The sequence below is a fragment of the Halictus rubicundus genome, chromosome 13 (genome assembly GCF_050948215.1).
Source record: "Halictus rubicundus isolate RS-2024b chromosome 13, iyHalRubi1_principal, whole genome shotgun sequence".
NCBI lineage: Eukaryota > Metazoa > Arthropoda > Insecta > Hymenoptera > Halictidae > Halictus > Halictus rubicundus.
In genome coordinates, this window is record NC_135161.1 from 9,427,536 (window position 1) to 9,451,940 (window position 24,405).

Consider the following 24,405-nt stretch of genomic DNA (forward strand, 5'->3'; position numbering starts at 1 on the left):
ACCCGTAGCTACGAAGACAAATAGTGCCCCGTCTCCATGAAAAGCCACTTCTCTTCTCTTTGACAATATTTTCCCCGTAAAGCACTATCCCCAGGGCACAATCAGAGATTTTGTCTTCCAGAGGCCCGCCTTTTTTCTGAATCGTAAAAACTAGATTTTCGAAATACGGTAGCCAAGAATTTTCGATCAAGGTTCCCGGGAGATCCTTCGGCAACTACGTGGAACGAGGTCGAATATACGAAAGAAAAAATACAGAAAAGGGCTGGTGGGCGGGGTAGGGGGTGTGGAGGAAAGGAGCTGGGAGGAGTAATGAGTCCCGGTCGTAATTTCCACGGCGGGGCTCGCTCTCGTGCTTTCCGACAGATTGATTTTCGATCGTGCTGACGGCACAATGATCCGTGAAACCATCGACGAACGGCGCTCGTTTCCGGCGCGCGCAAATTAAACGAATTCGAATCCGGAGATGAAGAAAGCTCCGCGAGTGCTATCGACACCGATGCATCGAGGTCGCGCGCCCGGAAAAGAAGCCTAATTCCCCAAGGAGCTCCTCGAGGCCGTCGTTACAAGACTATTCAAATCGTGCGTCGTTAGCGGGTGGGCAAAATCCACCGATAAATAAAAAAACTAGCGAGAGGGGAAAAACTTGACACGATATTTTGTTGGTCGCACGACGCAGTTGCATCTTCCGGAATAACGATTAACGCGACCTCGCCGGGATAGGTCCTCCTCTTGCTTTCTATCTGCACTCTTTGCTCCTCTCTCTCTCTTTCTCTCTCTCTCTCTCTCTCTCTCTCTGGAGGTTTGTCATTAATTATTCATCGACTTCTTACCGACATCCGACGAACAGAGAACGGCAAACATCTTCGGCCCCAGCGTTCGCACGAGGCTCACCGTCGATCCAGCTTCGAGCTTTCGACTCTCGAACAAGCCGGCCACACGGAAAGCCGCGCACAAGCGACATCGAGGGTCCTTCGAGCTCTTTTCAAGTCGATTTTCCCACGATCAGTGCCGCGCGAGTCCTTCATGAGGATGCTTCCAGCTATGCGGGACGCTTGATTGATTCGTTCGTTAAACCACGATATCGATCCTCGTCGCGGTCCAAACGCGGGCTTGCGATCACTATACATGACACATCAGTTTGCACGATTATTCTCTTGATATTCTATTTTTCACCCTCCTCCACTGTGACCCCTTCACAATTCTGTTCCGGTAAGGGGATACTCCCATAGACAATTTATGAGATCAAAAATGCCCCGGTGTTTCAAAATTTTTCATACTTGTTTGGATACGTTGGAGAATAACACGGTGTGTAATTTTTATGCGATTCTCTTATCTTATCCGGTGGACTAAAATTAGTTTCATGCGAAATAAAAATTGTATGTATTAATTGCAGGACATAGGAACCAAATAGAAATTTATTTCTCTTCTTAATGGTTTTATGGGATTGTAAAAATTGTATCGATTCTGGTGAATATTTGCATTGTCAATATTTTTATAGTTTCACATTACACCCACCCATTTTTGCCACAAACGCGTAAAGTCCGCAGTGTATTGATCAGTGAATTAAACTGATCCTGGGAAGCAGGCACCCATGAAAATTTATCAACGAGGACATCGAAACTGATATATGAGTTAGAAGAATTAGAATCAGAAGAATTAGAAGAATTAGAAGATGAATTAGAAGTAGCTGGGGATGAACCGCTTCCGGCAGAAAATTCCACGGCTTCCCCAGCGACCCGAAAGATGCCAGCGCACCTTCTTCAAAATATCTCTGGCACCCGGAACTTCATTGTCACAGCTCTCAGCCACCTAGGGGCCTGTGCTCGGTTTCTTCGTTTATTCTTGGCGCTGTCAGTTTTGAAAGCAGTTACGATCGTACCGTTGGGAAATCGTTCTATGTGTCGTTCGGAAGAGGATCGAAGATTGGGGCGGGACAAGAAGATCTTCGCGAAACATTTCTACAGGATTCGGAAGTCGCGGGACGTCTAGAGAAGAGTCTGTGGGACGGGGAACGAAGAGAGACAGAGAAGAGAGAGAGAGGTGTCCCGAGAGGATTGACAGGGTCGACCTGACATTTTCACCCAATTCCGACGGCTAGACGAGCGTTCGTTCGCCGGTTTTCCTCGACGGCTCGGCTCGTTAACCTTGCACGAGCCTCGAAGAAGCAGCTCCTTTTTCTGGCCCGCGTTTCGAGCATCGATTTCGGATAAAGTCAACGAACTGGCACGAATTTCCGCCACCGATAGCTAACGTTGCTCCACAAAGAACCCTCGGCGGTGGCCACCGGGACAAATTGGATGCCATCAACCGTTTTGCTTCTTTACCTCTCACCCGCTTCTTTCTGTGTTGCCTTTCTCCTCTGTGTGTACCTGTGTTTTCCTTTTTTTTCTTTCTTCCACTGTCCCTTTCTCTCTCTCTCTCTCTCTCTCTCTCTCTCTCTCTCTCTCTGTCCCGTCCGCTTTTTATTCGACTTCACTTCCTCGCCCGCGCCCTTTCATCCATCTAACCGCGCGACAGTACCGAGGTCCCGCGGCTGTAATCCATCAAATCCCGCGAACGGATAACAGCCACATCGGCGCGAGCCTCGGATTTAACTTTCGAGCATAATCTCGCCGACAGGGAAAACCCCTCCGATGTTTCCTCGCCGATTTTCGAGCAAATCGGCCGCGGAAAGCGAGACTTTCCGATGCCGGTGGCGGGTCGATCGAGAATCGAATGCACCGTCCTTCTCTGCTCCGGCGAGAGAATATTGCGCGAATGCGAATGGTTAGGTCTCTTCGGACGTGGCGTTCAACGCGTTCGAGGATTTGTCAGAGACGCAGAAAAAGTAGCGGATCCGAGTATCCTATTTTATGCACATCCATTTTGTTTCGGAAGATGGAAACGTCCAGGCGGGAATTAAATTAAGAGAGAACCGGAGAAGCGGGACGATGTGTCGTATTTTAAATATATTAACTATTTAGATTTGCTATAACCGGATCATTGATTTCTTGCTTGAGGCGTTGGAACGTCCGGACAAAACTTGTCCATTCAATAATTGCAAACTCTAAATAACAGTTATTTTATCTTTCAACTCGGGCTTATTTTAGAGCTTGGAGCCTCTACTTCCATCAACTGTCACTAATTTACCCATAACAAAATTTGGAACTTTTATAAAATGTTTGACAATGTTTGAACAGTTGTAACTCCGTAAAAAAAAATCGTATGAACGTAAACTAAGGCTTATTTTAAAGCTTGGAGCCTCTACTTCCATCAACTATTACTAATTTACCCATAATACATTTTTGCATGACTTAAAACGTGGGGAAGTGAAGACACTAAAATTTGAAACTTTTAGAAAATGTTTACCAATGTTTGAGCAGTTGTAACTTTGTAAAAAAAAATCGTATTAACGTAAACTCGGGCTTATTTTAAAGCTCGGACCCTCTACATCCATGAACTATCAATAATTTATCCATAACAAATTTTTGCAAGACCTAAAACGTGGGGAAGTGGAGGCACTGAAATTTGGAACTTTTATAAAATGTTTGACAATGTTTGAGCAGTTGTAACTTTGTAAAAAAAAATCGTATTAACGTAAACTCGGGCTTATTTTAAAGCTCGGACCCTCTACATCCATGAACTATCAATAATTTACCCATAACAAATTTTTGCATGACCTAAAACGTGGGGAAGTGGAGGCACTGAAATTTGGAACTTTTAGAAAATGTTTGACAATGTTTGAGCAGTTGTAACTTGTTGAAAAAAAATCGTATGGACATAAACTTGGGCTTGTTTTAAAGCTTGAAGCCTCTACATTCGCCATGCATTGTTCATTGTTGTCCAGGATATTTTTGCACGATACATCGATTGGGAAACCGATGACCCCTTTTTAGCATGTTGTTTTGAACACATCTGCCGTGTCAAAATAATACTTGGGTGCATTTCGATTAAATATGAGTATATTATTGATTTCTATTTTATTTGAAGCGTAGGAACCTCGAGACAAGAATTAAGTCGAAAATGGGACGAAAGACAACGAGAGAATGCGACAAGAATGAAATTAAAATGGAAAATCGTGTTTAAAATATTATTTAAAAGGAAAATCATTTGTGTGATGGAGACTCGGATGTCTCTGTGAAGGTATTGGTGCCTGTACATTTCGATTTAAAAACACCGTCTCTTTCCGTGATTTATGATTATTGTATCGCCTCTCTGTACGATTCGCGCAGAACAATTCAATTTCTGACAACTCCCCGGAGCACTTTGCTCGATTGGACGTTCACGTCTCCCCTTTATCGTCGCTGTTAATGAATAATTACTAGCTGGCAACACGGTCGAAACTCGCCGTTTCTTTAATAAGCGGAACTCCTTCGACAGAAGAAAAATATTATTCATTTTTGCTCGTCCCTCTCTCTTTCTCTCTCTATCTGTCTCTCTCTACGTCTCTCTCGAGGTAAACTGGCCAATTTCGATTCCCTCGCGCAGTTCTCTATTCGGCGCGACACGGGCTCGCGCTTCTCCGGTGGAAAACTTTTCCCAGAGACTGTTGCGACTCGCTCCCCCGGAACGCGTACTTTCGCAATTTCTGTTATCAAGTTATCTGTTTCTGCGGGCGGCCGCGACTGCCGACGGAACTTTTTCCCCGTCGAGAGTTTGTTTTCCGGCGTCATTAGCCGCCGGGGCGGTCCGCGTGACTAATCGGCCCCGACCGGACAAGGCAATTAGCACAGAAAATTGTTTCCAATCGAAGGAATCCACGATTCATTCTGTTCCCGGCAAATAGAACCGGCACCGTAATTCGTTTTTCGAATTTCCCGCCACCGCGTTTATTTGCCAACACCTCTTACCACTGGACGAAGTTAATTAATTGCTACGACAATCCCAGTGCTGAGACGTTTTCTAACAATCTGGGCCACTCGTTCCACAAATCGATTATTGGAAGAAGGTAATTATTAGATCGCGGATTTTTATTGTTCACAAAATTGGGTCTAGGAGAGCCAAACAAAAATTTCTTTTTTCCTGTAATAATACCAATATGTCGATGAAAGTAGATTAGAACTTTTAAAATATTTTTTTTTTTAATATTTCACCCCTCTATTTTTCTATAAACCCATAAAATTCGCTGTCTAATAATTACTGAAATTATATCTAGTGAAATATATCTAGGTGAAATATAAAAAAAAAAGATTAAAAGTATTTTAAAAGTTCTAATCTATTTTTATTTCTATTTCACCTCTCTATTTTTCTATCAACCCATAAAATCCGCTGTCTAATAATTATTGAAATTATGTTTAGTCTATCTTTACCATTTTACCATTTTCGTTACTTCCGCAAATTAGAAAGTAGATCTGCACATTTAATAAATTTCATTGTACGACTTTCATGCATACAGAGTGCCCCTTGATCACTCGAACGAATTTATTTATATTCGCCGACAATCCAGTCGAATTGTATAGTGCTCCGAGAAGTAAGAATTCGGCGAAGCCCTCGCAATTAAGTTAAAAGTGATCGATCCCGGGGAAATTTTGGTGGGCCGCGCCGGAGGTTCCGGGAAGATCCTAAAGTCGGCTGGATCCTCGGCAATCAGCGTAATGCCTGCATTCGAATAACAATACTCGTTTCGTTTTACGCTGGTTCGCACGGTGGAGTGGCATTTCCGAGGGCTGGAAATAAAGCAGGCCGTCCGATGGTCTTTGAGAGTTCGCGTCCGCGAAAAATACCGTTATAGTATACCCTCGCAGCCTGGTGAATCTTTAAGCTATGCTATTTTCAGCATGACGAATAGTGGCGGCAACATATACTTTTTACTTCAACGGGAGGCCCCTCCCGCGAATCGTATTATTTCCGCCTTGAGAGCGAACGAGATACTGCATCGCCGATGCGATTCTTCGCCGTGAGCATTCGCGGATGCATTTTTGCGCTTTCTCGGCCGTCGGATTCGCGAAACTATGCTCTAACCCTCGCGAAAGTCTGAGAAATAGCAGAAGAGCACCCTCGCGATGTTTCAGCCCCTCTAAACTTTCATTTGTGCGAACTTCTCGCACGGCAAACTTCCCGTTCCGAAAGAATGTGCGAAATTAGAACGCAGTTGGACGGGAACAGAATCTTCCGTCGCATAGAAATAAGAATTTCTAAGCGGTACTAAATTTCAATAATCGATTCCTCCTGAAATTATATCTCGCAAAAATCATTCCTATACAATTACATTTCGGGAAGAAATGGATCTGCAAATACTTGCAGATTAAGTATTGATAACTTATAAAATCCGCAGTCCGTGAATTGCAAAGAAACTTTCAGCATCGTTTCGCTAAAAGAAACCGTGAAAACTATTGCAATCTAAAAAATCAGGGCGCTTTGCTAACCAGCCGTATGCCATGCCGGGGTCACTCGTGACCCCGATTATTCCGACACAAGACAATGCTTTTTATTTCGAAGTAAGAAAATCACTATCCCCTCTACTTCTTGAAATACGACTTATATCGAGAGAGAGCGAGATATCGACGCGGGTCAGAACTGACTCCGGCACAGGAGTCCGGCTAGAAGTCGCAGGAGTTGACTGATGAATTAAAGCTTGAGAAGTCTTTCGAGAATCGGAGAAATTAATTTGAGAGAAGCACTAGGAATAATTGAGGAGAATCTTTTCCCGGGAAAGGGGAAAGTTGTACGACTTCTTTTATAGGAGTATTGGAAGAACGAGTGAAAGGGACACCGGCAGAATTTCCGACCGTTAGTAATGGTTCCATTACGCTCAGATTATGAAATTTCTGAGCGATTAGTGTTCCGACGGGAACGGGTCGTGCCCCGGGTAGCAGTCGTTTCCGACGAGAATTGATGCGTTAAGTTGCACGATGATTTAAGTTGTCGGATACGGAGTTGGTTCTGCTCGGCGAGCGGAAGAGGTCTTCAAGTTTTTCCAATTACAGATCACGTGGTCAGGCGGATAGCGATTTTCCGACCGGAGGATGGGAAGCTGATAATGAATTGTCCGGGGTGCGCGACCACCAAATGGCCAGGGGGACAGCCTCCCGCTGCGCGAAGGGTTTTCCGGTACGTATCCGCCGATTATACGGTGCAATTCGTCATTTAGATCATTCCGAGCATGATCACCGAGACCCGATTCATAACCGATTATATGAACCGTGTAAGTATAGCCGGAGGATTCAGGTATATCGCAGCGAAATATTAGCGAGAACATGATGGACTCTCGTTAATTGCACAATGGATAACTATATAGTGCGGATTTTTATGCATTCATGGCCGCGTGAAAGTTTGTAAAATGCAGAGAAATCTGTTGACTAACAAGAACTGATAGGGGCTCCATTTTATTTTTGCAATGACGAGTCCTTTGGTTTGATTTTTATGGAACAGTGAAAATGCGAATTTGCATAAAGGTCCGCAGGCTATTTGTTGCAAAGGGAATATTAGGAACAAGCTTAAACTGTCCCTCAAGGCTTATAGAATCTTCCCAATGTATTATTTCCGAGATAAAATGGTACATTTTCACACAGCAGTAACACTGAAGCCATTGAAAAAATAATTTCAATCGAGCACAATAATTGGCCCTTAAACAGTCCCTCGGGGCTCAAAGAACCTTCTCATTCTATTTTTCTCGAGAAAACCAACAGTTTTCCAAATGAAATGATACATTGCCACCCGGTTAAAATCGAACCCATTAAAGGGACCATTTCAATTCAGTGCTGCAACTGGCCCTTGACAACCTTAAAATACACCCTCAAGGGTTGAGAAACGTTCCCAATGTATTTCTTCCAATTTACACCACCACTTTTCCAAATAAAATGATACATTGCCACCACGGTAAAATCGAAGCCATTAAAAGGACCATTTCAATCCAATGCTGCAACTGGCCCTCGACAACCTTAAACACACCCTCAAGGGTTGAGAAACGTTCCCAATGTATTTCTTCCAATTTACATCACCACTTTTCCAAATAAAATGATACATTGCCACCACGGTAAAATCGAAGCCATTAAAAGTACCATTTCAATCCTGCACAACAATTGACCTTCGTCAATTTTAAACACGCCCTTAAGGCTTGCGGCACATGTATTTCTTCCAAGATACATCGACACCTTTCCAAATAAAATGGTACATTCCCACCCTACAGTAACACCGAAGCCATCAAAAAGGCCATTTCAACCCCGTGTAAAAATTGGCCCTTGAACAACGTTAACCAGTCCCTCAACGATTAACGAACCTCCTGGACGTACTTTTTCCCAAGATCACCCTTTCCAAATAAAATGATTCATTTCCGCCGCGCTAACACCGAACCCATTAAAAAGGCAATTTCAATCCGGCTCAATAATTGGCCCTTAAACAGCCTTCGAACAGCTCCCCCAGGATTAAACCGCGAAAGCCCTAATGCCTACATACCGTTCGAAAAGCTAACACGCTAGCGCCGAACACCGGAAACAGCATGATAAAGGAAAGCGAATGGTTGCAACGCGAGATAGAGCCGGGCTGAAGCTTTGAATTTCCGATTCCGTGCGAGCAATCTCTCTCTCTCTCTCTCTCTCTCTCCGTTTCTCTCTGGCACGGGCAGAGAGGAACGGGAACAGGAGCCAATTAGGGATTCGCCTCGCAGGTTTTCTCGCAACGTTAGACGTTCGTTGCAACCGTCATTAAGGGGTTGATTAGCATTCGAGGGTCCCGGAGGGTCGATTAAAAGGCTAGTTTTTCTTCCACGCGCAGGTTACGAGTGGTGACCGTCGCACCTGCGGCCTTCCTCGTGGTCACCTGCATCGCCAGCGTAGGCGTCACTCTAGCACTCGCATTCCTCGCGTTCAATCTGCATTTCCGCAGGCACAAGTAAGTCTTGATTAACTGATTAGCCGGGGAAATTGGCCAGTCATTCTGGCCAGCCTCGCCGATGAAATCGCGGGCTAATTATGTTTCCTCCGCAGGAGCATCAAACTTTCGAGCCCCAGGCTGAACAATATGGCCGCTGTGGGATGCGGTCTGGTTTATGGGGCTGTCATACTTCTCGGCCTAGATCACGCCACTCTGCCGGACAGCGATGACTATTACCCGGCCGTCTGCACAGTGAGCATTCTATCTTATACTCGCGAGAAAATCGATGAGAAGGCAATTTTCTTCTTTCTGTGAAAAATATCAATTTTACTTTTGCATTTTCCTTTCTTTCTTTTTTTTTTTAATGGAATGGCGCGACTGAGGAACTTGAAACTTTCTGGGGACTTCTAGCACGGTTTTGTCAAGCTGTATGAATTTTCTCCGTACAGTTGGTTTGATGAATTTATTAAAGAAAATGTATCGAAAATTTCACTGAGATTTACAAGTTAAAAATTACACCGAGGCCTACAAAGCAAAAAGTCTACCTTGCTATCAGCAAAACTTTATTACGAATATTATTTGGCGAGAAATGGTAACTATTCCAAATCCAAATGTCCTTTTTTCTGAAAATATTTTCCATATTTTTGACATTGCAGAAAATCCTACACTGCCATTTTGATTTTATATTAACTAACCAGTAAAATTATTCGTGAGGGTGCAAACGGAAGATTTTCGAGAGATTTTGCAGAAAAGTCTTTTCTTTTTCACGGGGAAAAAGGAATTCCCCCATTAATCTCGTGACCAAACGAAATCGTCCCGGCCTCGTCGCGTTTAGCTAATTAGAGTGGAGCCCTTGGGTCCCTTCAAACTTTGACAAGGCCTGCATGTATATAGAACTTGTAGAAATTTCATCATTCGTACTCAGCGAGTGAAAATGGTCCTTGGAATTGCGAACTGCGTTTCGACGTTTATCCACCAAATTATTAGTTGCCGAGGGAAATGTCTGACTGTGCAATTTGTACGTCTAATAACGTTAAATTTGCACGAGCGAACGAGCTGTTTGAATATTTATTTGTTAAAAAAATGCGCACAGGAGAGCAGCTGCTATGAACTTCGTCGGTGATGCAATCTCGATGCATTTCGTTTCAGGCGAGGGTCTACCTGTTGTCCGCCGGATTCTCTTTAGCTTTCGGCTCGATGTTCACCAAGACGTACCGTGTGCATCGGATATTCACGAAAAGCAGGAGCGGAGTTGTCAAGAATAAGGTATATGGTCGTAGAAAGCTCATGTTCAAAAAATTTTGACACCACAGGCAAAGATTTTACAGAATCGTTTAAATCCTTGAGACGCAAGTGCATTTTTGAATTCTTTTACCAAGCACTTCTTTCTGTATACTAGACTACGAATTTTTGTGCAAAATAAAAATTGTATTTATTAAATGCAAGATGCAGGAGCTACATTTACTTTCTCTTTAATTATTTTAATTGGTTGGTAATAATGCAACTGTATTTTTAAATTCTGATTCTATTTACTAATTTTATAATAATATGTAAACTCATATGTGCATAAAATCAGAGCTGTCTAGGTGTAATGATACAATATTTTTATCACGAAATTTTGCAATTTTTATAATTCTTTAAAAGTCTTATGCTCGAAAGCAGTATTTGATTTATATTTTCGCAGCTGCTTCAGGATACGAGATTGATAAGCCTAATCTGCGTCCTGCTGCTGATAGATGGTCTCGTGGTAACTTTGTGGGTCACTTTTGACCCCATGCAGCGTCATTTGAGGAACCTCACTTTGGAAATCAACCCTCAAGACAGAGGTGTTGTGTATCAACCTCAGGTATCGAACACTGTCTCCTGCAGATTATTAACAAATTAAATAAAATCCACTGTTTAAATTGCTCATACTATTGCTTACTGCTAGACAACGTATCTTTGTGCAAAATAAAAATTTTCTACACGAATTATAACAAGCTGGGGTGAAAGAGAAATTCATTTTCTTTCTTAACACATTATTTACTAAATAAATTACGAACTTAATTTTTGGAATTAATATGGCGTGACAACTTCTTCTAAAATTATTATTTATAACAAAATGATCTAGATTCTTTTACTTACATCTCAGTCAATAAAAAGCCTAATAGGTTTCCGGTAGGTGTTAATATGTTTAATAGGTTGAAAATAATATAACAGTATTTTTAAATTCTTCTAATGTTTTGACTATTTTAAATTACACCTACTCATTTTTCTCATAAGTGCATCGACCCATTGCTAATGGATCAAATATATTGTGGAGCAGTGTTTTGGCCCCAAATTAACCCAGGAGCTACAAAACCACGCCCACTTGGTGCAAACGCACACAGACGCAGAAAATTAATCTTCTGTGGTAAAAAGGGAGCCCTTTCTTTCTGCGATACTTATTTGAACCCAAAGGCAAAACGAAAAAATGTTCATCGCCAGCTGTCCATGGATACCTAGAGCAATTCTAGTTGCGAACACGATCCGAGACACTAACTGTAACGAACGCGGCCAATTAATAGGGTCTAATTGTCGGTCCAGGTGGAAGTGTGCCATTCGCAGCACACGAACAGCTGGCTCGGCGCACTCTACGTTTACAAAGGCCTGCTGCTCATTGTCGGTGTCTACATGGCTTGGGAGACAAGGTAAAGATACACCTGGCTGCTATCTCTCCTAACGATCTTTTTCTTTTTACTTTGTTAACGCACGGTGTTACAAATTGCCAATCTGGCGCCAGAGCAAATTCAAATTTATCTTTGAACTCCTGTCACTTTGTGGAAAGACATCTTAGAATTTTCTTCCTTCGCTCACTTTGAAGCTTCAATCCTCTACTCTCATTTCCCCTAACTGAATTTTTCCAAAGTCTCTTTTTTCATTATAGAACGAGTCGGAAAAATGAACTTGTCTTTCTGGAATTCTACGACTCTCCGACGAACTTGGACGACTGTGTGGGGTTAAAAAATTTTTTTCTCAAATTTGGGTCAACCTGGGCTTACAGAGGGAAGTTTCCCCTTTACAGCGACGCTTCAAAAATTGAGCTGCGATTTTTTGCCCCAGTTCTATTCAACTTTAAGTGAGAAGTGGTTTTAATTGACATTGGAGTAACCCAAAGTGCACACTTCTCGTTTGGAGTATAATAAAATAAAAAAATCATGGATCAATTTTTGAGAGGCCTTTATAAAGGGTGGACTTTTATCTACAAATTTCCGTAAAAATTATTCAAGAAAAAAATTGTTTAAACTCTGTAGAATCGTTCGAATTTGCAAAAATCTCCCAAGAAAATTAAACAACTTTAGATCCTCGCTCTGTTTGGCATCAAATAAAAAATTGTTTTACAACAATAAAAAAAAATTAAGTTCTAGTGCTCAGAAGTAGAGACTTCGTCCTTGAAAATAAGCACAGGCAGGATCTCCTAAGATTTTTTTAAACTAAGTCACAGTAATTCGAAAATCCACAACTTTTCAAATACCATATATTGATTAAGCTTCATAAAATCAATTTCAAAATTTGTATACGGCCCTTCCTGCTTCGATAACAAGCGGTATAGATTAGAATACGTTGTAATGTTGTGCGAAATGACTATGGTCCATCCAGATTGGCAATTCGCAGCCCGGCCCGGCCCGGCCCGGCCCGAGACAGCAATTCGCTGCGAGTGTTCGCGTACGTGGAAGTTCGAATTGGAGAGGCGGAGCCGAAGCGGAATTGGAGTTTAATGAGGGATGCCATTAGGGCGTTCATTAGCAAAGGCGTTTCCTCTTTTTGTCGAAGAACTATATTCGAGTATCGGCATTAGGCTCTCGTCAGGGATAAAGAGAGGGAGAAAGAGGATTCCGCGTTAGAGAGGGACAAAGTTTAAGGGCACAACAACGGGTCACATCGATCCCCCGATAATTTCGTTCGAACTGTCAAGGGGTCGGCCGCTAATTGAATCGTTTCAGGCACGTGAAGATACCGGCCCTGAACGACTCACAGTACATCGGCATGAGCGTCTACTTCGTCGTGATCACCTCGGGCATCGTAGTGGTTCTGGCCAACCTGATGTCGGACAGGGCGACCTTGGCATTCGTCACTATCACCGCCCTGATTCTGGCCTCCACCACTGCTACATTGGCGTTGCTATTTCTCCCGCAATTGGCCAACATCCTGGCAGGCGAGAGAGCCGATCCTGTGGTCCAAAGCCTCGGATTGAAGATAGAGTGCAACACCAGGAGATTCGTCACTGATGACAAGAAGTAAGTTAGGCTTCACTTCAATCGTCCATGAAATTCTAGGGCTGAAGTGTATTGCATCGTTTGGCGTTTAACAGTAACGTTGAACGAATGTGACTTTGTTCTGAACACGGGAACTACCACTGTAATCTGACTACTGATCTTTATGCATTTATGCCAAAAGTTGATTGGTCAAATACAAAATTGTGAAGACGGAAATATTCAATATTATTTTTGGCTTAGAATCATTGACAGTGGAAATGCATTTTTATTTGATTTCTGTTTTTTCGCAATTGATTTGGACAATTTTTATTTTACTTCTGTCTCTGACAATTGATTTGCACAATTTTTATTTGATTTCTGTTTCTTATAATTGATTTGCACCATTTTTATTTCATTTCGGGTTCGTATAATTGATTTGCCAAATTTTTATTTGATTTCTGTTTCTTATAATTGATTTGCATCATTTTTATTTCATTTCTGGTTCGTATAATTGATTTGCGAAATTTTTATTTGATTTCTGTTTCTTATAATTGATTTGCACCATTTTTATTTCATTTCTGGTTCGTATAATTGATTTACGAAATTTTTATTTGATTTCTGTTTCTTATAATTGATTTGCACAATTTTTATTTCATTTCTGGTTCGTATAATTGATTTGCAAAATTTTTATTTGATTTCTGTTTCTTATAAATGATTTGCGCCATTTTTATTTCATTTCTAGTTCGTATAATTGATTTGCGAAATTTTTATTTGATTTCTGTTTCTTATAATTGATTTGCACCATTTTTATTTCATTTCTGGTTCGTATAATTGATTTGCGAAATTTTGATTTGATTTCTGTTTCTAACAGTTGGCTTGCACAATTACTATTTGATTTCTGTTTCTGAAAATATCATTTGCACGTTTTATTTTGCACGGAGATCCGCAGTCTAGTTACGAACGTGGGAGGAGGAAATGCTAAGAATTTTGTTTCATATTTCTGGGAGGGTGGCGAGAGAATAAAACTGGGGTATATGCTGGCGCAAAGAAAGGTGGCGATAGTGTGTTGGACACAGTGGCGATAAAGGTCTGTCGCTTTCGAGCTAATCGAACGGATCGACCTCGGACGATGTACCTTATATCGGATCCCGGTACCCGAAACCCTTGGTGCGTTACTCGTACGGTACAAAGAATCGATTCGCCTTAAACCGGGTCACAGATATCGTTTATCATATTTTATTCAGCTCGTCTCTCCCCTCTACTTTCACTGAATTTCCTGCGAAACGTCCGCTCTGCTCGGGAGCCGTTTATTTATTAGTCCGTTAGGCACAATCCTTCGGGCCTTTCAACTTCGCTATATGCAATATCGTCAAAATATCTTCCTTCATTTGTTACAGTTACGCTTTACCTTATTTGTTAGTTTTAAGTGCGTTTTAGTATTTATTTTTATGAATCTGCGACAAGTACAATTCTTCTTTCGTTACGCACAATCCTTCGGAGCTTTAAACTTTAATGTGTGCATTTTTATTTTATTAAAATAGTTTCCTTCGTTTGTTATGTTATGGCTTAGTGCATTCGCTATTTTTAACTACGTTTTAGTATTTATTTTTATGAGCGCGCGTCGTGTCTGCCGAAGTTGGGTATTGCGAAACGTAAGGAGATAAGGATGACCATGGTCAGACGCTCTCTATACGGAATAGAAACATTCTAGCTTATTTGCAGTGAATAGGAAACTAATAGAAATTTATTTCTTGCTAAAGTATTACTTATTTAAACAGAAAAAAATAGTCTAGCTCAATTGCAAGAAATATCGGGACATTAATAATATATTCACCGTTAGACTGCTCTCTATGCAGAATAAAAATATTCTGGCAATCAAAGGAAGGCGGATAAAAGTGTATTTCTTGCTAAACTACTCCTCTTTTAGGCAGAATAACAATAGTCTAGCTCAATGGCAATGAATAAGAGCTAAATGAAAATGTATTTCTTGTAAGACTGCTCTTTGTACAGAATAAAAATGTTCTAACTCAATTATGACACATAGGAGTTGGATAAAAACATATTTCTTGTCTTCCGATGATTTTACTGTTTTATATTCCATTTCTATGGCATTTCTATGGTACTTTATGGTACTCTATAGTACTTTATGCTAGTCTATGATACTTCTATGGTACTTTATAGTACCCTGTGATACTTTATTCTAGTCTATGATACTTCCATGGTACTTTATGGTACACTATGATACCCTATGATACCTTATGGTACTTTATGGTACTTTGTAGTACTCTATGAGACATTATGGTACTCTATGATACTTCTATGGTACTCTATGGTACCTGATGGTAATCTGTGATACTTCTATGGTAATGTATGGTACTCTATGATACTACTGTAGTACTTTATGATACTCCATGATACTTCGATGATACTTTATGGTAGTTTACGGTACTCTATGATACTGCCATGATACTTTATGGTACTTTGTGGTACTCTATGATACTTGTATGGTAATGTATCATATTCTGTGATACTTCTATGATAATTTATGGTACTCTATGATACTTTTGTGGTACTCTATGCTACTCCATGAGAATTCCATGATACTTTATGGTACTTTATGATACTCTATGATACCTCTATGATACTTTACGGCACTTTGTGGTACTCTATGATACTTGTATGGTAATATATCATACTCTGTGATACTTCTATGATAATTTATGGTACTCTATGATACTTTTGTGGTACTCTATGCTACTCCATGATACTTCCATGATACTTTATGGTACTTTATGATACTCTATGATACCTCTATGATACTTTACGGCACTTTGTGGTACTCTATGATACTTGTATGGTAATATATCGTACTCTGTGATACTTCTATGATACTTTATGGTACTCTATGATACTTTTGTGGTATTCTATGCTACTCCATGATACTTTATGGTACTTTATGGTACTCTATGATACCTCTAGGATACTTTATGGCACTTTGTGGTACTCTATGATACTTGTATGGTAATGTATAATATTCTGTGATACTTCTATGATACTTTATGGTACTCTATGACACTTCGGTGGTACTTTGCGATACTTCAGTGGTGTTTAATGTTGTAATTAAGATCCTAAACTATCATACCTCTAGTCCCCGGTCCCCTCTCGCTATAAACCCACGAACCGACCAACTTTTTGAGCATCGAGCGTCGCTATAGGCGTACTTTCGGAGCAGTCAAAGTGCCGTGTCGGTGAAACGATTGACCGAAATGGGATTTCACGTGACAGCGAGTTGCAGTACCGCGTGGAGGTGCAGAACCGCGTGTACCGTCGCGAAATGGCGCAGCTGGAGCTGGAACTGGCCAGATTGGAGAAACAATTGGCACAGGAGCCGGCCGAGCCGTCTCACGCTTCGTCGAGCGCGTCGATTCCGCAACGGAACCCGAGCATCGGCGGCGGTTTGCCTTTGTTGTTGCTCAGTGTCCTACCACCGGTCATCCCCAGGGCTAGCTGGCCGTCCGCCGACCCATCCGGTGAGTGATGCCTACTCGCCTTTTCTAACTACTCTTCAAGATTCGTTGTGCAAATGTATTCCGCGCTGATTGCCACGCGACAGGACGCGGACTCTCGCCTTCGCCACTCATCATACATTCATTTTTTACGCTATCATGATCTTTCGTGTATCGTGTTCGATGGTGATGGGACCGTGCGCGGACGATTCACCTCGCAGAGGAACCCGAAGAGGTTCAAGGTGCCTCAAAAGGTGGAGAAAATAATGGAAACTCGGTGGACAAAGCTATCGTGCTTTTCTTGAGTTTTTATTTTTATTTTGCTAGTGAGCATTTTATGCTTTTTAAAATTGCAATATATTTCGTGAGAAAATTATTAAGTGCAATAAATAATTATAGTCCCCATTTTACACGGAAATTCAGTTATTTTGGATCCTTTAATCATCTATAATATAATATAATATATTTAATACAATATGATTTCATAAAGTCCTATTAGCTGGAAGAATAAAACAGAACATTGTAGAAGTTTTACAAAGAATACTGTGGCGAAAGGATGAAAGACTATACGGTATCACGAATACTGTACAATTTCACAGTTAATAACGTTATAAACACAATGAACAATGTATAAATGGTGTTTCCATTATCTTGTCCAAGCCCCCATGCTACCCCCGTAAATCAATGTCTGCACAGCTAACAAACTCGATTAAAAAATACATTGACGCTGTAATAGCGTGACGAAGTATTCACAGAAAATTGGAGCGAAGAAATTATCGACTGTTCAATTTCTCTTTCGACTAGCTTCAATGTGAACAGTGTTAAAAATACAGTCGATTTAAATAAAGGTCAATCTATTTTTAAAAAAATCCACCGGTGATCTTAGATTTTAAATGAAAATCAACTTCGAGGAAAGATGTTCACGATGATGAACGAATCGAATTAGAATACGAGCAAAGTGGGGAAATTGAGATGATATTTTCAGCAAAGCCATTACCGAAGAATCGAGATTAATTACCTTACGTTCACCTTATGTGTTCGATGATTTATGAACGGGCTTGTAGAGACTCGCGTCGAATCGTCCGACAAGGAGGCGGAGAACTATAGCGTGTACACGAGAAAGATCGCTTTTTGGTAGAGGCACCCGCGAACCGCTGTAACGAGATTCCTCAATGTATTATGTAAATTTGCACGATGAATGAACCTCTATATACATACCAAGGAGAGAAGGAAGGAACGATACATAATTTAATATTCTTCTCGCTTCGTCATTCTTCGGTCATTCAGGTGTTCAGGAAAGGTGACAGAATTCCGTTTATTGCACGCATAATAGCTTATAAACGGTTCGAACGTTTCTATGCTTGTCTCTACTATATTCACTTTGCTAGAAAATAAATGGCCAGCTAACTATACACATACCTGAGTGTCTTCTATCGAGTGTCTTCTATGTCTTCTATCAACAAATTCCCCCTTGGTCTTCGAAAAAATGTGAAAATCAATTCCCGGCTCGTCGAACCTCGTCGATAGGAAGCTTATGCGATTTTCTACCTGGACAAACATTAAGGAAATGAAATTGATCAGAGTTTTGTCGAAAGATCCCGTGAACGAGGAAAAATTAAAGTTGCCAGCACTGAACGTAAACAAAAGAAAAATGACAAATTTCAGATCTTTTACAATTGTTGAAGTAATAAAAACACTTTCATGGGGAATCAGTCAAATGAGCTGCACATTTTTATTTCACAATTATTAAGGTTAGGAAAATGGGAAATTATTAAATAGATTTCGAAGCAGTAGATTATTTTATCAGTATCGTAATTTTTAGGAAGCAATATGTGCAACTTTTAGTGCTCCGCTACGTTTAATTAAAATTCGGGGGTATTCATTGCCCCCCAAAAAAACTTTTAATACTCGGTAATATATTAAATTAATTCAAATTAGAGGACCTGGCCATTTGTTTACCACAAACTCGACGAGAGAACCCGTTTTCGAGATAGGGAGCACTAGAATAGGACGATGGAGCGTTTTGAGAATGTTTGACGCCGTTTCACGAGAAACTCGGACCTTTCCTAACAATCTTTCTGCTTCACGCAAACTTTTACAAAAGTACAATTAGTCTAAGCCTTTGGTTTGGAAAATTGCATGGAAAAATAGAGGAAGATTCCCCAAGTAGAACGTATGCATTAGTTTAACCAGGATTGTTCGCTACTGTTTAGCGATCCGGAGCGGCAGCCTATTAATACTAAACGCGGTGATTTAAATTCGCCGGCTCTATCCTCCGTGAATAGTATACACGGGAGGAAATTGATCGACTGCTGCTGTCCGGGATCGCGGACGAAAATCGTATTCGCGGTGAAATCACTGTGATTCCCGTCCTGACATCGGATCCGTATTATTAACCCGCGCGAGAGCCTGCTTGCGAACACACTCCATGCATTTCTGACATAGTAATCGCCACTCGGGACAGTAGTAGGCTGTGCACCGTCCTCTAGGGTACCGAGACCCAGAACCCTCGAGTTCGGACGAGGTTCAGGCAAGTTCTGCACCATGCATAGAAACTGTCGTCCGTAAGTAGTCAAACACTTCTGCAAGTGCCTGCGTAATAATTAATCTCTTGTCTTAATATCCTTGACAAAGGAGTCCCGCCCTTTTCATCCGTAGTCGTTGGAATTGGAAATAAAATTGGAAAATTTGTGGCTCCTGTTTCTTGCAACAGATGAAAACAATTTTTGTTTTTGACCCGATAATCTGCCCCGGCAAAATTGTTATGGATTATACGCATTTCCGGTAAAAAGGAGTAGATCAAATTCGGAACAGTGTAATCATTTAAAGAATTTCAAAATAGGGTAAAATCTTGATCTGAGCCCGATCCTCGGGTCCGTGCTGTGACATAGATCGCGTAGGGCTGCTATTTTCCTGTGACCGCGTTATTGATATAAGTGTTATTCATGAAAATTAATGGACTTCATTCTTGTGACGTAAGTTGGAAGTGTCCAGGTGCTTGTGGACGATAGGGTGCACCCAGCTTTGCACGCGTTTCGGAATGCGATGAAGAAAAAATCGTCGACGGTTCGAATTTCGCCTGTGAATGCAACTTCGGTAATTTTTTTTTAACAATCGAGCCGGTCGCATATTAGGAAAGGTTTCGAAAGACACGCGAAAGCGAAAACTCTCCCACGAGAAAGAGAGACATGCAGTTCTTCTCCTTCCTCTTCCGCGATTACCAGTAGAGGCGCCGCCGCCTGCTTTCGCTTCTGCGTTTACGCTTCGATTCGCCTGTGTAACGATGCGTCTGCAGTTAGCGCCGTGCTATAGCAACCATCGCGAAAGTAACTAGCAAGCCTAACAAGGAACACGAGAACTCGACCAGCCACTTGTTCTTCGACTGACGTAGGAATGCGACGAGGTACCGTAGCGTTTAGCAGCCAGCCGGATTTGGAGCCGGACGGTCCCAGGAGGAGTCTCGCCGATATCTATAAGCTTCATCGACGAAGGGAGACCGAAGGGCCGAATCGTTTAGGCGTTTTCCAGAGGTTGTTCAGTCTGTTTGGCAGCCGGCCGACTAGCAGGAAGACGTCCACCGCGTCGTTCACAGGTGAGAATAATTCAGAAGCCCTCAGGATGGACGACGTTCCTCTTGTTACCATTTTGTCACTGCTCAACACGTGGATTTTGATACTGAAAAATTTTTTACTGATCATGTATAGAATCCTGGTGAATATTCTTTTTCTGTTACCATTTCTGATGCTGAATTTGAGTCCGAAAAATTATTTTTCTTCAGCATCCTGATAAATTCAATTCTGGAGAGTAACGTTCTCCCACATTTTCACATTTAGGAATTTTTCCTGCTTCAATTGTGGAAGCTACGCAAATGATTCTTGCGTAGAACGGTTCTGCAGACTCTCCTGAATACACCAGTATATTTTTTAATAGCATCACAAGTATATGAACACGTTTAAATAATGTTTCCAGTAGATAAGGTCTTGACGGACTGAGGTTGTGCATGAAAGTTGTCGAATTTTCACGTTTCAGAATTTGTCCCGCTTCAACTATAAAAGTTGCGTAAATGATTTATCCGTAGAACGATTCTGTAGACTCCCCTGAATACGACAGTATATTTTTGAGTATTATTCCAAGCTTTTTGAACACGTTTAAATAATGTTCAAGTAGACAAGATCTTGACGCATCGAAGAGACGTGCACGAAAGTTGTTAGATTTTCGTAATTTAGGAATTTCTCCAGCTTCAACTGTGACAGTCATGCCGACGATACTTGCGTAGGATAATTCTGTAAACTCTCCTGAATACAACAGCATATTTTTGGATATCATTACAAGCTCCTGAACAAGTTTAAAAAATATCCGAAGACGCCGCAAACGCAGCGATTAGGTCCGCTACAATTTTCGCTATAAAACGTTACTTTTTTCGATGACACAAATACTCGTAACCTAAAAAAAATCTATCTACATCTCGTTAGGACAAATAGTCCCTGAAAAAAATTCGTGAATGCTTATCTTCGCGAAGAGATTAAAATATTGCCAAAAATCCATACATATATTACAAACTCGATATTTTGCAAACAAATTGGAAAAGTAACGACGACTTAATCTCTGATTGCAATTTCGCCCCGTGGACGTTGTATTACATTTTAAACGAGACACCCCGACATCACCGTCGAAATCTGATCGATTTCTCGTGGAATGACCCGATAAATAATTAATAAAGTGACGCGCCCGAACGAAACACCGTGGCCCGGGAATATCCGGTCGGATTTTGGGGATGGATTACTATGGAATAACTGTATTGTAATCCCGCAGGGGTAGCGTCAGCACTGCGAGTACACATGGGATACATCGCTGGCCTGGTGCCCGGCACGAAAGCCGCATCCACCTGTCAGGTGAATGCCCAAGGCACGCGTCCACCTCATCCCCGTTGCGGCTCTGGACCAATCATTAGTATTACTAGCGAAGAAGATCGCAGACTAAGCCTGGGGCTGCGACGCAAAGAGAGCAGCGAGCCCAGGGTCAATTTTAGCCTACCACCTAGTAAGTCCGTCACAGTGATAATCCTTAACCAACCAGTACCATTAATTATCCACATTATCCACCCCGAGACAAGCGATTCAACGTAGGACCACATTAGGCTACTTTCTCTTAACACGAACTACAGTGACTTCTCCATATATGTCGCCAAGGCCTGGACGATAAACGTCGCGGAATTGTCCCCTCTACCGCGGGGGGCCAAGGACACCCGTGTTGTTGACATATATCGAGAATTCACTGTACCCTGAGAACTCCTATGCGAGGCTAATCATTGAAAATCTGATGTCATCCCAGAAGCCACCACAAGCCAATCGTCCTCTCGCGAGAAGATCCGTGGATCCCCGCGGTTCCCTCACCGGATCGTTCCAGCGAACAGTCTGAACGCGATCGCGTCCGGTTCGTCGATCTCGAAATCGCAACGCTGGCACTCGATGGAGGACGCAAGGAAGACGAAACCTTCGCAAACCCTTCGCGGCTCCTGCAGCCCTAACAGCGACGTGTGGGCCACGAGAGAGGTCGGGATTCCGCTAAGCGAGCTGGGAGCCAAAAAACCACCGGATTCGTTAGTTTTGCCGTTCCCTGTGGAGTCAAAAGCGAACAGCCCCGATGAGAGACTCGGTAACGATCCCGGTAAGCTCCCCAGGGCGAACGACGTCCCCGGGATCGCCGGTCCTGCTGAATCGGAGACCAAACCCGCCAGATTAGCCTCCTCCGCCTCTTCGTCGCCTGTGAACGCTAGGATTTCGGAGGAGGTGGACGTCGAGCCCTCTAACGTCGAGCTCCAGTCGAGACCGGAGCTGGACACCAGTACAAACTTTGCGACGGATGATCCTTGGCTACCCAGCAGACCTAACAGTCCTATTGTTCACGTCACGAACGCGGATGAAATAGAATCTAGGGATAATGACGAGGAAGTGAACTAGAATGCAATTTTTAGGGATTAAGGACAACAGGGGCCCTTGATGAGGGATCCAAAAGGACTGGGTCCTTTTCGCACTGTGCTCTGAAAAATCCTGACTGGACAGTAGCCTGAATTTTTAGCGCTGATAATTATTTGTTCGTGAATAAGTGGCCGGAAATGAGGCATTTGTACTGAACGAGTTAGCTGATATTTTTAATTGAAATATCTTTAACAAGAAAGAAATGTTTGCAGCAATTATCCTAGGAAAGAAGAGTGTGTTCAAGTTCACATTCTCTAATATCTAGAAGATGACCTTGAAATATAATATAACCCTGAGAAAAGAAACTTCTCCGTCAAGGTAATCGTCAGGCTGGAGCTAGCATTTTCTTTCCTCGCATATTTTGCCGTATCATTAAAAACGACGGAGATATTCCAGGTGAAAAATTCAGGCGACTCGCCCAGTACACCGAGCGATAAACGAAAAATTTGGTCAATGCTTGTCGCGGGTATATGCCACAGATTTTAGGTCAAGTCACTTCTCACCCTTTGCACTCGACACTATTTCAACTCCTGAATTCGGATACATCTTCTGACCTAGAATATTTCATATACATTTTTTCACTTTATACACACGAAACCGAACGTACTTTCTTTCACCGGTATTACATCCCCGGGAATTTATGAAACCAATCCAGTACCAGAAAAACTGTATTAAATTATCCTCAAGATCCCTTCAGAAAACATTCAAGAAGTTGAGCACGAGTAAAATTATTTCGAGAAAGTAAATTAAATATGTTCTCCTGAATCCATTTTGTTGTCCAGCCAGTTTCCAACTTTCAGAACGCAGTGCAACGTTTAAAGAAAGAATAATACGTAAAAAGAGGGCACAGAGAAATTGCGCTTATTCCCCTAATCGGCCGAGACTCTTTCTCCTTTCGTTCCAAAGGGATCGCGCGATCGTTCGCGCACGCGACAATCTTCTGTACATCGTAATCTTGTACAGAACAAGCTCAAGCGAGGCTGAAGTGTGCGAGACCGCGTGAGAACAAGTATTCCCTCCGTACCGTCGCGTCTCTCCCCCACCACCTGCCAGTGACGCGTCGATCGCCGGCCAATCGACGCGCGGGTCGAATATCCTCCGCTGCTCCCGAACGTCTCCCCGAACGCGACGTTACGGAGAGGAACGTCGTGATCAATGTTTTAAATTTAATCGTGTGTGTTCCGTAGCAGTTGTGCCAAAAGACATGCAATCCAGGACCCGTAAAAGTATGCACAGCGGACCGAGAGTCTGGATATGAACGTGGATCGTGGAGGGACCAAAGCAACAAATTCTTCAGTTCGTTGCGCGAAATTATTTTTAATAAACGATGAAAGTTCGTAAACACTGTTAACCCCGTTAACGCTTTCATTATAACGCATATTGTCCGCAGTATCGTTCCGTGTACTCGTACAGAACCGTGGAGCCATGAACCGTGGATGAAACGAGCTGACAGTACTCTTACAGGTCCAACATCAAAGTGTTCAGCGCCCTAAACCCTTCCTTCAGTACCTGCACTCGATGTAATGCAATGAAAAAAGAAAAAAAAATGTATAGGAAACAGAAAGTATATATTAATTCTTTGTGACGCGGCGGAACCAAAGAGAAACGAACGTTGGCTTTTCTTTTGGGAATACTGACGTCAGATGTATACTATGATATTTTGATGCCGAGACGCACGAGCGTATGTATACACCTATAAATATGTAGATAAATGAGCGAATGGAGCGCGAACCGCACCCCCCTCCCAACCCCCGTTTCGTACCTCGACTAATATCGATGTGTCAATCATTGAGTCGCTAATCACTAAGCAATAATGTTCGTCGGTGCAATTACAAATCGTGTAATAAAGATAAATATATATATATTCTATGTGGCTGTTATCAATGAGGGTTGCTTCTTTATTTTCACTGTAGACTG

At 42.0% G+C, this 24,405-nt stretch overlaps 1 protein-coding gene across 4 annotated transcripts in view; it reads left to right on the forward strand.

Annotated features, from left to right (window-relative positions):
• The window catches only part of Gaba-b-r3 (gamma-aminobutyric acid type B receptor subunit 3), a 79,371-nt gene extending 55,021 nt beyond the window's left edge, over positions 1-24,350 (forward strand). For 2 of the 4 annotated variants that reach the window (XM_076799274.1, XM_076799275.1), the window contains exons 9-19: positions 6,906-7,029; positions 8,692-8,808; positions 8,904-9,042; positions 9,940-10,056; positions 10,475-10,636; positions 11,356-11,459; positions 12,753-13,046; positions 16,290-16,534; positions 19,902-20,102; positions 21,323-21,550; positions 21,842-24,350. In XM_076799274.1, the coding sequence (XP_076655389.1) occupies positions 6,906-7,029; positions 8,692-8,808; positions 8,904-9,042; positions 9,940-10,056; positions 10,475-10,636; positions 11,356-11,459; positions 12,753-13,046; positions 16,290-16,534; positions 19,902-20,102; positions 21,323-21,550; positions 21,842-22,470 (2,360 nt within the window). In that variant the 3' untranslated portion in view covers positions 22,471-24,350. Of the gene's footprint in view, positions 1-6,905; positions 7,030-8,691; positions 8,809-8,903; positions 9,043-9,939; positions 10,057-10,474; positions 10,637-11,355; positions 11,460-12,752; positions 13,047-16,289; positions 16,535-17,797; positions 18,289-19,901; positions 20,103-21,322; positions 21,551-21,841 lie in introns of those variants that run through there. The other 2 variants (XM_076799276.1, XM_076799278.1) reach the window with 2 other exon arrangements.
• The last annotated feature ends 55 nt before the right edge of the window (positions 24,351-24,405 follow it).